This window comes from Oryctolagus cuniculus, chromosome 15 (assembly GCF_964237555.1).
Source record: "Oryctolagus cuniculus chromosome 15, mOryCun1.1, whole genome shotgun sequence".
Taxonomy (NCBI): domain Eukaryota; kingdom Metazoa; phylum Chordata; class Mammalia; order Lagomorpha; family Leporidae; genus Oryctolagus; species Oryctolagus cuniculus.
In genome coordinates this window covers 12,470,608-12,484,022 of record NC_091446.1, presented here as the reverse complement: position 1 = coordinate 12,484,022, position 13,415 = coordinate 12,470,608, and the positions used below count along the sequence as shown (strand labels likewise).

General features: G+C 44.0%; 1 protein-coding gene across 7 annotated transcripts in view; it reads right to left on the bottom strand.

Annotated features, from left to right (window-relative positions):
- Positions 1-12,765, bottom strand: part of RAB11FIP2 (RAB11 family interacting protein 2) — a 42,660-nt gene extending 29,895 nt beyond the window's left edge. For 2 of the 7 annotated variants that reach the window (XR_011382756.1, XM_051824211.2), the window contains exons 1-4: positions 12,520-12,765; positions 11,846-12,150; positions 6,102-6,544; positions 4,937-5,405 (exon numbers count right to left, since the gene is read on the bottom strand). Coding sequence is in view for 4 of the 7 variants with exons in the window: in XM_051824211.2 (XP_051680171.2) it covers positions 4,937-5,405; positions 6,102-6,544; positions 11,846-11,940 (1,007 nt within the window). In the remaining 3 variants the exon portion in view is untranslated. Of the gene's footprint in view, positions 1-4,936; positions 5,406-6,101; positions 6,545-11,845; positions 12,461-12,519 lie in introns of those variants that run through there. The other 5 variants (XR_011382755.1, XM_002718682.5, XM_070058306.1 and 2 more) reach the window with 4 other exon arrangements.
- Positions 12,766-13,415: the final 650 nt, after the last annotated feature.

Sequence of the window (13,415 nt, the reverse complement as noted above, 5' to 3'; positions counted from 1 at the left end):
CAGGACAGGGAAGGAGAAACAATATGACGGACTGCAGGAGAGGTTTTCATGGACTAGATCCAGAAGGGGTGTACATCCCTCCACCAATTCTGCCATCAGCCAGAACCTGGTCCCAGCTAACCATCAATGGGTTTAAGCTACACTCAGTTTAAAAAGAATTTAAAACCAAAGTTGGTTTGGTGAACCTATTGATCCATTTCCATTTTTCAAACTACTTACAGTTCATTAAAAAATAATTCACAGGACGAGCACTCTGGTGCAGTGGGTTAAGCCACTGCCTAAGACACAGGCACCCCACTGAGTGCAAGTTTGAGTCCTGGCCATTCTAATCCCAACCCTGTGCCTGGGAAAGCAGCGGAAGATGGCCCCAGTGCTTGGGTCCTCACCACCCATACACAAAACCCAGACAGAGTTCCAAGATTCTGGTTTCAGCCTGGCCCAGCCCCACCCACTGCCGCCATTCAGGAAGTGAACCAGCAAACCAAAGATATCTTTCTCTCTTTCTTTCTCTTTCTCTCTCTCTCTTTCCCTCCCTCCCTCCCTCTGCCTTTCAAACATATAAACAAATCTTTAATAATTTGTAAAAAGTATTAAAAATGGTATAACAAGCATACAGGTATATTTGTTTTCAGAGAATGATATTCTGCTGATAAAAACAAAGCAGTGTTTCACAACTTGTGGAATAAAACAAATGAGTTGATAATTTGATAAATGATAAAATCAGTTGATACTGATGATACTAAACTACCTGTGATTTATCACTGAAAAGCAAGAGCAGGGGCTGGCCTGTGGCACAGTGTATAAAGCTGCCGCTTGTTGACGCGACACCCCATATCAGAGTACCAGTTCTCGTCCCAGCAGCTCTGCTTCTGATCCAGCCTCCTGCTAATGCGCCTGGTGAGGCCGTGGAAGATGGCCCAAGTCCCTGGGTCCCTGACACACAACTGGGAGACCAGGATGGACTTCAGCCTGGCCTGCACCTGGCAGTTGGGGCTATTTGAGGAGTGAACCAGCAGATGGAAGATTTCTCTCTCTCTCTCAGTCCCTTTCTCTCTGTCTCCCCCTCTCAAATAAATAAACTTTTTTTTAAAAAAAAGGCAAGAGCAACAGCGATTTTAAAACACAAATAACTCAGTACCTACAATCAGATATAACCATGTGTTTTTCTCAGAACTCACAGGACCTACACTTAGGTGCACATGGCTTAGGAAGCATTTTGCAGCATGTCAAGCAGTGGGCAGCAACCAGACTTCTCAGCAGAAAGCAGAACAGGCATCAGCGGCACACACCAACGCTCTGTACTCACCAGACCTTGTCCAGCTTCTTCTGGGTGCACAGCTAAGCCCTGATTCTTCACTGGTTGCAGTGAAGACAGGACACAACTGAGCTCTGGCTGATGGGACATACGTGGAAGTGACCCACACCACTGCCAGGCCTGGCACATAAAAACGTCCTACCTCCTACCTTCGGTCCTTCCCTCATCCTCTGCCGCGCTGACCCCGGAGGCCACATGTTAAATGACGGCATCACAAGAGGAAGCCTGGTTCCTGAGACGCTGTGTGGAGTCAAATGGCTGCATGCAGCAAAGCACCCACTTTTCCTACCCCTGTCTCAGCGACCAGCTCATGACAAGTGAACAATACATTTCTACTGTGATAAGCCGCTAGGATCTCAGGTCGCTGCAGTTTATAACCTATCCCAATACGGAGTTCTTAAAAGATGCCAGAAATGTGCATAGGTTCTAAGCATTAAATCTTAGCAACCCTTGAAAACTTGCTTAGATTTTCAACAATATTTAGAGGTACTCAGACAAAAATGCACACATTTGCATTGATGCATCTGTTTCTAGTCTTTCAGAAAGATCTTCAGAAAGATCTGGGCTGGGAACAGGAGAGTAACAGGATGAAAGTAGCATTTCAAGAAACTTCTCTGCAATTCTGTGTTCATTTATTCAAAATGTCTAACACCTAGTGCCGACCCAGCAACATGCTGAAGACTAAGGGCGGAAAGATGCACGCAGTGCAGGTCCTGCCTTCCAGGGGGTCGTGGTGACTGAAGAGGAAAGTGACTGAGCCGCTGCTGATCAGTGAGATGTGACAGGTGATGGACTACGCAGGAAAACGCACTGCAGCTTGTGATGCTGATGTCTGTCTCGGCGCATGGCTCTCATGCCGGGGACAGAGGAGCAGAAAAGACTTCAGCAAGTCACTGACTCTAGGGAGAGACGTTTCAAATAGCCTTGCTCTTCGCTGAAGTCAAAAAACACAAAACCTAAGTAATCTCCTCTACCAGTTTTATGCAGAACTCTGGGAACTTTTCTAAGAACAGATGCAAAATGCAGTATTTTTTGTGATATCCAAAGTGATTTCTTCAGGTGGATTTTACTTATACTAATACATAAAAACAGTACATACATAATAATACGTAATATAATAATATATTATATATTATTATATAATATATATTATATGTATAATAATATAATATATAAATAATACATAAAAACCAAAAAAAAAAAAAGTGTTCCGTTGCATACTTAAAATGCTGAGGCCTAAAGAAAACCTCCCAGATTTAATCCTACTCATCCCCCACTCAGAGGAGAATAGCACAGCTCCACACACCTGCAACCAAAGGTGAGCCACGGGCTCATTAAGAACAAAATCCAGTTCCACATTCTCACAAATGCTAGTCACAAGAGTCCAGGAACCCCGTACATGGGTTTAACACTACTGGAAAAGTAACTCACAGCACGTGCCCTAGGGATGTGAGTCGGTAGCTTCAAAAGTATATTTGGTTTGGGTACTAACCTGAGAAATGTAAAATGTCCCACACAACAGAGGGGTAATATTTGGAAAATAAATGGGAATACACTGTTCTATAAAGACAACACTTCCGTGACAATACTCTCCCAAATTCCACTTGAGATCAAGCTGCTTGCCAAATATTCAACCTATACTCCAAGGTCTATTTGTATTCAATCCTTCCTTGTACTATTAATTAGAGCTACGGCTTGACTGCAAACGTTTTAGATTGTCCACAAAGATAGCTTGACACAAAAAGAGTAATGTTCCAGAAATCCACAAACGCTCTGTTCTCATTTTTGGCATCTTATACAGATAGAGGCAAGTCTTGAAACATAAAAAAAAAAAAAAAAAAAAAAAAAACACCACTATTTTTTACATCACTGTAATTATGCTTTTACATGTATCAGGACACAGCTCTAATTTTGATGGGGACAGCATTAATACTGAAGTAACTCAATAAAAGCCTGTATCTGTGATCTGTGGAAACACCACACTTGCCTTCACAACCCACGGCAATCCACAATCCATGCAAACAGCCCCAGGACAGGGCGATGAAAGACTGGAGGATACTCACTTGACCGCACGCTGCCTAAATGTGAAAACGTTTTCCAACCACTTCCCATTTGGACGCTGAAATTTTCTAAATTACCCAGTCTCAAACTATCTCAGACAACTGTGTTCAGCAATCTACTACCAAAAAGCAAATACATTTATATTTACCCCTATAATTTAAGATTTAATTCATTATGTGAAGCACACTACGTAAAATACCAAAATATTGTAGAATAGCATATCAAAAATATAATCTTTTCAATAAAATATTGACACCACATGCTAAAAATGCATTTTTTAGAGTATATATAGCCTATAAACAAAACTGAATGATACTTTTTAAAACCATAGGAAATACCAATTTACTGAAAAAAAGTAATGCACACTTCCTTTGAAAATTTTAAACGTGTGTTTTCTTAAGACATCATAATAGATACACAAGAGAGAGGTGGAAGGCATAGCCTAAAAGGGTGACTGTTAATTGTGTATTTTCTGCTTATAATGGAACAAAACAGATCACTATTTTTGAATGAAATAAAATATGACAATACACAGCTGCCATTCATGGTTTCCCTGTTGGGGCTTGCCTTCACATTACATACCTTACGTATCATTTATCATTAGCAAATCCTACAAGTAGGTATAATTTTCTTTGTCTCAAAGATGGAAACAGTAAGTCTGATGAAGTCATATTACCACTAAGCCAGGATTCCCACTGAGGTCTGTATGGTAATTATTGCCTTGGAAAAACCTGTTAGATGGCAAACATCCTACCATGATCTTCCATGATAACCACTGAAAACGTCAATAAATCTATCTACTTTTTGCTTGATGTTTCCTTAGTTAGCTATTCCATTGTTCACATTAGTAAAATCTGTAATTCTATCTAAATTCATGTAGTTCCAACCTCTACTAAGCAATGAGAAAAGTACCAGTATACACACAACTGAAAACCTAACCTTCCTCAAGCTGGTGATTCTTTCTGTGAATATAAATCATCACACAGAGCTCTCTGGTCTATTTATAGTATCTACAAAGGCAATGAATTTCAACAAATATTAACAATGAAAATTTTCTTCTAAATGGTCATTTAATGACAGTTTAGATCCATTATGAAAACCATTAATAGTTAAGCAGTATTTTGTAAGAATAGCCCATAGACTGCTATTGATCCACTAATTCTCTCCAGATAGCCCAGACTTAATCCCTAGAAAATATCAAGAAACACATCATCTAAACTTCTGGCTTGAATTAACACCCACTGCTGATTTACTCTCACCATGTCTCATCAAAAGTCACGCCATTTTCTTCATAAATTTCAGTGAATTTCTGGCTCACATAAATGGAAGTAGACTAGAGAATAAGAATCTTTCATCTTTCTAAGACCAAAAATAAATAAATAAGTTCAATCCCAAAGATACATGCAATGTTTCCTGGCTCTGCAATTCATTACAAAAATAAGACTTTTTGTCAAGTAAAATAAGAATAATTTAAGATAGCCATATATTTAAAAGGAGTATTTGGTACTTCCAAGTACAAGATTTCCCCAAACACTACAACGTCCTCCATATTAAGCTTACCTTGAAGATGGCATTATACTTGAGGCCCTGAATTTTGTTGTAAACGGATTAGTTGACTCATAATCAAAATAGTCCTGCCGGTTTTCACTAAACGCATTGGGTGATTTCAAATCACAAGGGCTATCTGATCCCCCATTGTTAAGTTTATCAGATCTTCTGCTATCTTTTTTTCCAGTCACTCTTTCAAACAGGCTAACTTTCTCCCTTTTCTCTCTTTTATTTTCTTTCCTTACTTCAATTGATTTTGAAAATAAATTCATGCTGCTGTCCCAGGATTCACTGCTTTCTTCAAACGGATTTTTCTTCCTTGGCAGTGTTGCAAATTTTTGGGGTAATGAAGCAGTCACATTTGTAAATGGGTCATTCTGTCTTTCGAAAGACGATTCGCCTTCATCCACAATGCTGTCAGGTTGGTTCATTTTAGAAGTATCAAAGCTTAATGTTCTTCTGTGTGGAGATTTGAGACTTCCTACAAACAAGTTTGTGGTTACTACACAATCAGTGACACATTACATCACACTATTTGACACTCTGTGTGCATTCTGTTGGTTTTAAAATGAGAGTAATTAGCTATTTAAAGGTATTAACCTTTAAAATAATCAAGGAAAACAACCTTAAAATGCTAAGGTATAGCAGCCTGAAGTATCTGGGCCAATAATGATTAGCGTACTGCTAGACAAGTGCCAACGTACTGGGCTCACACAGGCAAACTGACTCAAAACCAGAGGTTCTGCTCAGTGTGATAATGCCAGAAATCCTCAGACTTCCTTTCATCATTAGCATTAAATTTACATCCTCGCTTCTGAACATGAATGTTTTCTTCTAGGGATTTTACGGTAAAATGGAACATTTATTTATGCATCAGGCTTTCAAGAGAGCAGAAGCAGCAGGAACAATGTTTAAAAAGCTAGGCCATGAAAGGAGCCTGGGACGCATTTTATTATCAGTTAATCATCTAAACACAGAGCAGACAAACTCCACTTTCCATGAACTTGACCAACCTGGGGTACAGGAGGTATTCAAAGTTTGATGAACGACTACACTTGGAAAAGGCTACCAAGAAACTGCAGTTTTTTAAATTTTCCAACTTCAAAAGTTAAACTTTCAAAACAAAAAGGGCACTTTGGCCCACTGAGGAGACAATGAGAGAGAACGTGCCACTCACCACTCTCTGGAACCGCTCCGAAGGCATCTATCCGGCGTCCCAGAAGATGTGTCTGACTCAGGGTGCCAGGCTTCGCTTTCTCAGAGGACGTGTGGGGCCCAGTCAGGTCAGACATTGAATGCGCAGAAGAGAGTCGCTGAGGACCCAGAAGAAAAGGCTTTTTTGGTTTGGATTTCATGTGGCTCTCACCACTTGAAAATTCTGTACTGGCATCAGGCATGTGAGTACTTGGAATGATTGCAGAAGACGTATCAGAAAACGTGCCATCATTTTTTCTACCTTTCATCTTATCCTTTAATTTTGCAAAAGGAGATCTTGTTTTGTCCTTCATTGACAAGTCAAACATACTCGCTGTCATATTGTTTCTCATAAATTGAATATTCACCTTTATCTCACCCCTGTTTTTGGCTCTTTTTCCTTGTTTGGATTCCAACCTAAACCACCTTAAGGACAAAAAGTAAATAAATAAAAAATGAGTTGTAACACAGAACGAAGAGAGGATACAGAGTTCTGTTACATACAAACTGTTTTTTAGGCAAAGCCACTACAGGACATCAAGCCAACCTAAACACTGAATGATACTCTAGTAGACAGAATACTTCTGGTTTTACTCACAAATTTTTAAAAACACATCATTCTGCATATGATGTGACATAAGAAGATAATTTTTAAAGTTTGTAGAAAATTGAATTAAAAGATTAATTTATTCTGGTGCAAAAAACAACTGAAATCCATGCAGTTTTTCACCATATGCGTTTCTCATACTTTTCAAAGACCCCTCATATGCGTAGACTTCAATTTTTTTTTTTTTTACCAAAATAAACTCATCTTTTAATTTCATTTTACCAGACATTTTTGGAAGTAGCTACTGAAGGAGTAGGCCTTTGGGGCACTGGAAAAGGTTTGTAGGTAACCTTTTCTTTCACAATTTGAAAATCACCAACAGAAATTCTTATCAACAATACCTAATGCTTCCACATAGGGTATTAATAATGGCCTAAGGGTATTTCTTAACATTAAAACACACTGAGGAAGGGACACTGAAAGAATGCATCAATACGAGTGAGTTCTGAACACTATAATAATGCCATTTTAATAACATATTAAATAGCCCCATCCCAAAATATTACTTATGTAAGAACATTAAAAGAATTCTGTTAACATTGGAGACTACTACCTATAGTTTGGTAATTATTAAAACTGGATATAATTTAGACTCATATCAAATGGATCAAAGTCTCTTCCTGAATAAAATAAATGAGTAAAACACAGTAAGTGACAGTAAACCTTGTGAAGAGTTTTTGAAGAACAAAAAGCTGAATGCTTCCTGTTAGAGTCACTTGCGTCATTTACTGCCACTGCTGTGACAATACCAAATCACAATTATTTTATAAACAGAGCCAAATATTTTGCTTTTAGTCACTTCAAAACTGCCTATTTAAAAATGATGTATAAAAAGCAAAGTTTTACTTGGTTTTGTTTATGGTATCTTTATCCAAGAGAAACTCTCCAGTTGTTGGTGTCACAAGAGATCAATTTATAGGGCAAAAAGCCAAAAACTGCCAAACCAAGTCTAGAGGAGCACTTCTACAAAGGAACTCGGATGTAACCTTACATTAGTTCTTCCCTCACTGTCACAAACAGGGTATGCCAAGAGAAGATTATGTTTACTGTACATCAAGTGGGAGACTGAGTCACCAGGTCTTTCCAGAAGGAAAAAGAATCCACATATATTATATGTGTGCATGTGTATGTATAAGATATGACAGGTTTATACACACACAAACACACACACATATATATAAACCAGCCAGAGCTTAGCAAATCACACACATGAAATCATTTCTTAACTAAAGTGGAGCAATTCAATTAAGTAATGCAGTTTACCAAGTGACTGTTTAAATATTTTATAATAGAAAACATTAACTAAATGAGACCCTAAACGGAGACAATCCATTATGTGAGGCAAACATTAAAATTTGAAGAAATGAGCTGGACATAAAGAAATGATACCAATAAATTTTGTGGAATAGAGAAACTTAACTACCGCAAGACAGAGCACTTCAAAAGCCTGGAGAGAAACAAGGTTATCCTCCTGCTTTAACTCAATTTGGAAAACAGTCATTTTTGATGGACTGGGGAGAGGGGAGTGGAGTGGGGAGACTTCTGAGGCACAGTACCTCAGAGTGCTACGTCAGCATCTCAGGCTATACCAAAAATAGTGAACACACTTCACAAGACAGGGACCAAGAAAGAAAGAAAGAAACCAGGCATTCAGGACTCCATGCATCCAACAAATCAAAGCAAGTCTGAGAAGAAAATAAAGTAGTAATCCAAAAAATGGATGCAGTCAAAATTCATAGCATTAGAGAAACAGAAACCAAGTAAGTCAGCGATTTCAACATTCTTATTTTGCAGACGAGGAAACTGAGGCACAGGGAACGCTACGTCACTTCCCACTGCCAGATGGAAGCCGCTGAGGAAAACCTCCAGCTGGTGAAGAACAGCTGCGGGACAGTGGAAGCTCCTTCTCCTTTGACGACTCACACGTGTTCCCAAGGTTAACATCACAGGACACGGTGCTTCATCAGGCGACACAGCAGCCATGATGAGGCAAGGCGGGTTTCCTGGTGCTAGAGTGTAAGCTCCTTGAAGGTATGTGCCCTGTCCTAGATGTTCACCCGATTTTTATTCCCAGAACCATATGAACAACCACGCTACAAGCGAGTGCGTGCTTTGCAGCGCTTTGTCTTTTAGTAGGAAGCTCTACAGACCCGGGTAAGCTCTGAAGAAGGGGCGAGTCAGTGTTGGAATACGGTGTCATCTCCTCCCCCGTGGAAAACGGTAATAAATATATTAATTTCAAATGTAGGCATGGAAAATAACTTGAGCCGTTTTGTTTTGAAGCTGACATAACAGAGAGGTCTTAATGAGACGTTCAAGAATCATTCCAGAGGCAGCATTTGTTTTTCCAGGCTTCAAAAAGATAAGATGAAGAACGATAGCTTTGGGGGCTTACTGGATTAATACTGATTTTTTTTTTCACCTCTGGAGTGCTGGATTTAAACTGTATATGGCCTCTGTTCAATTTTTAATGGGCACAGGTCCATGTTCAAAAACCACCACACATGTGGGAACTATTCACAAGCAATTGGTGCTGTGTGGTCAGAAATGGGACAAGATTGGCAGTAAGGGTGCCAGAGGCCAGGATGCAGGTGCACTACAGAGACCCACACAAAAGTCCTAAAATCTGCATATGTCTGAGTCATACCTAACTCTAGGGACTCTGATTGTTATTACTTTTCATGGGCATTAAAGAAAAAAAATCTCCTAGTTCTGTTGTAAAAAATCAATGCATATTACATAACAGCATCAACGATTTTACCATTCTATTATTAAACACTGTATTATATCCTTAAATCTCGTGCCAGAACCAACCCAGACATCCATTAAAGGGGGCGATACAGAAGTTCTCTCTCCATGCCCCACTCAAAGGGTTCTGGCTCAGGCTCTTTACCCCTTCTCCTTACAAAGAAAAAGGGGGGGGGGGCATTAATTTTCAAGGTAAGTAAAAGAATGGTTTGAGCCATCCTACTTCTTATTACGGCACAACTGGAAGACAAGCTGTAAGTGACTGTCTTCAGTGTAAAAAGTAAGAAGTGCCACACCCAGCACCTTCGCGGGACTTGTGAATCAGCTGGTAGCTCACCACTCCACCAGTTTTCTAAAAAGCGCTTGGGAGAATGCCGCCAAGGTTCAGCAACGTGCGGGCTAGTAAAATCCTTCTTGCAATATACTGGTGGCTCAAGTCCCTCTCTTACTGTGCCACATGTACAGCTGTGCTGGAAAAGGAAGCTATTAACTATATTAAAAAACTAGAAATATTACCAATAAAGATACTTCATCAAATACGTGGTCCCCCATTTATCCACAAAGAAAGAAAATGGTAAGGGTTTAAAAACACATGAAAATCATTTGGAATGCAGTAACATCACATGCCCTGTTGATAATATTTAAAAGTATCCCCCTTCAAGTTCTAATCAACTGTATTCGGCAGCCAGTGTAGAATTTCTGGAGGGAGACACTACAATGTAAGCGCACTGCCCATGGCCAAATCCATCCTTAACCGCGACGCTGCCAAAGACAAGGGACAAAACAAGAAGAAACTCCCAAAAGGTGGTTTCCCCCTCAGACCCCTCGAGTTTGCACCTGGGACTACTTCCACTCAGAAAATTTACGTTTCCGAGAGAGCCCATGATCCATTATTCATTAGTATTAAAAATTCTGTAGATGCGTGAAGAAATAAAAGTTGCACTGTGCCCAAAAGTTCAGAGTCAAAACACTTTAAATACCATACACTGTCACCTGCAGTTGGCAATCTGAAACAAATGATTTGGTGATTATTTATTTTTCATTTTAAACTCGGCAGAGAACCTCTCAGAGGAAGCTAAATGCCACTTTTCAAATATCACATAGTTTTGTGACTTATCACTGATAAAGATTCAACTTTACACTTTAAAACTTTTTCTCTCCTTTTAAAATACTCTCATTTCCTCAAGGAATTTAAATACTTACCACTTTCCCCCTTGCATTTCTAGAATTTCTTCTCTCTCTCCCTTTTTTCCATACATATATTAAACCTTAGGTAAAGATGTGATTCAAAGCAAAACAAAACTCCCAGGGAAGCCTACAAGCACATCATGTTTAGAACAAAACCAGAGAGTTGCTTTCGAATATAAGGAATTAACACCAACGGCAAGAAATCATTGAAAAGTTTGTAAAAGGGTAAAATAAATTTGTTGTGATGAAATACCGAAGCTATTTTGGAAATCTGAAGTTCTCTTTGTGAATTCAACCCATCTTTCCCTCAGCAATTCTATTAATTCTAACCTCACCTCAGATTAGAAAAATCCGAATTTTAAGGTAGGGTAAGTAATCCTCTCTCTGACAACACACTATTCTTTCAAAGTAAGACATAATACCCTGTGTTCATACTTAATTTTGGAAAATAAAATACATCGAACTCGAGCTTAAAAGCCACGTTCTCATTGAAGGTGTCTGGAAATGAGTTCCTCCCCAGGATTTCAGACTCCACTCAAGTCAACGCAGCTCTGCAGACTTCTGCAGCGACACAGGAACTCCAACACCCCAAACGCAAAGGCAACAGGCGCGCTCCAGGCTGAGGACGTCTGGACGCACTTTCTAAACTTGCCCAGGGCAGCTCTGGAGCCCAGCAAGATGTGCGCGACCAGGAGAAACGGCGGGGGTGCAGAAGGGCCAGCGGGGCCCCCAGTGCCGAATGCAACCCCGAGTCCTGACCGCCGGGGCACCGGCTTCAGCCCGCAGGTGGACAGAGGGAACTTCCTGACAGTGGTTTCGGGACCAACAATGAATACCTACACTGCATTCTAGCTGGTCAACACTGGCACCCGGGCCTCTGGGAGTGAATAATGTTCACCTCCTGAAAACCCAGGGCAAAACACTCAATTATTTAACAGAAATTTGCCTCAAACGCAAAGCCGGGCGATGACTCCTCAATGACTCCGCTGGAAAGAAAAAAAAAAAAAAAGCTCTGTCCCAGGGGCTATTTTTGCTTCAGATTCCACGCAAAGACGGTGCTTCAAACTGGGTCACGCTGCAGCCGGCGCACCCCCAGCGCCCCAGGAATCCAAATCACCTCCAGGAACCGCAAATCCAGGCACCGCTCGGCTCCCCCAAACGCAAAACCAAAGGGCGCGACTTACTCTGTTTTCCTTCTTTGTTTGTCCTCAAAGATGTCATTGAGGTTGATGGCCACCTGCCCTAGAAACTTGTCCAGCCCCACCAGGGACCTGTGCATCACTATCAGGAAAAGGATGTACTTCTCCGGGCTCCCCTGCACCAGCAGCCCAGGGAGCTCGAAGGAGGCCTCCTCCTTCCAGACGGGCTCCAGGGTTTTCTCGGCCACCGAGGTGGAGTACTTCTCCTTGCCCAGCTGGATGATAGTGTACGTGTCATTGGTGCCACTTTTGCCTTTCGGCTTCAGCTCTCTGGCTTGCAGCACTGTGACCTGCACGTGGGTTGGAAACCACTTTTGGGCTTGCTCGGACAGCATGGCTCTGCCCTGCGCGCACCGAGGGCGCGGGCGCCGGCCGGGGGAGAGCCTGGCTCCTCATTCACTGCAGCCGCAGGGCGCTTCCCCGCGCGGGCAGCCCCGCCGCGCCGGCCCCGGGGCGGCCCTCGGCGGCCGGGCCTGCGCGCGCGGGAGGCCTGGCCCCCGGGGCGCGGGCGCAGCGAGCCCCCGGCCCCGTTCCGCGCCCCCGGCCTCCCGCCTGCCGCCTTGCGGCCGGGCCGCCTCCGCCGCTCGGCGCCTCCCGCCCACCCCGCGCCGGCCCGCGGGCCCGGCGCGACTCCTCCTCCCGACCCCGGTAATACGAACCGCCGGCGGCTCGCGCGGCCTCGCTCCCTCTCGCAAACCTCACCCTCCTCCTCCTCCTCCTCCCCCTGGCCTCGGCTCCTCCTCTAGGGCGGGGGCGGGTCGCCGGTGGGGTGGAGTGGGCCGGGGGTGGGAGATGCGGCCGCCCCGGCGCCGGCGGGACGCGGGGCGGGCCGCGGGCTGCAGGGCGGCGGGCGCGGAGCTCGGCCTGGCCGGGCCGGCGGCTCCTAGCACCGGGCGGGCGGCGGCGGCGGCGGCGGCGGCGGCACTTCCGGGTTGGCCTTCTCCATGTTGATCTGCGGAACGTGAAGGGGCGGGGCCGGGCGGGGCCTCGGGGTCAGGGGTCAGCGCCTCCCCGGTTGCCATGGCGACGGGGCGCGCGGCGCGGGCGCTGCCTCCGGGTACCTGGTGCTGCCGAGGCCTGGTCCGTTGCTGGGCGCTGGAGCCAGAAGGGCCTTCGATGGGAGACCCCGGGAAAGAGCTGGGGACGGCTCGGAAGAGGGGGCCCGGGGCCCGGGAGACGGCCTGAACGAGGGCAGAGGCCCAGTCTGCGTCTTCGAGGGCTGGGCACTTGGCCTATGCAGCCTCGTGCTGGCACTGGCCGTCCACGGTGGGACCACTCGGACCCCTCGGTGGCCGAGAGCTCACGTCGCTCTCTTCTCGCCCGCCCTTGTCTTCCGAAGACGTTTGCGGGAGGCAGTCCCTGCCCGGATGGAGGGAGAGACCCTCGGCCCCAGCGGCCTGCGTGACTGGCGGGGCCATTTCCGCGCTAAGCCGCGGTGTTCCCGCCGAGCAGTGGGGCCCCCTGGTTCCCACCCGGCAGCCGGGGTCCCCGCGTTCCCACCCCGCAGCCGGGGTTCCCTGGTTCCCACCGAGTAGAGGGGTCCCCTGGTTCCCAC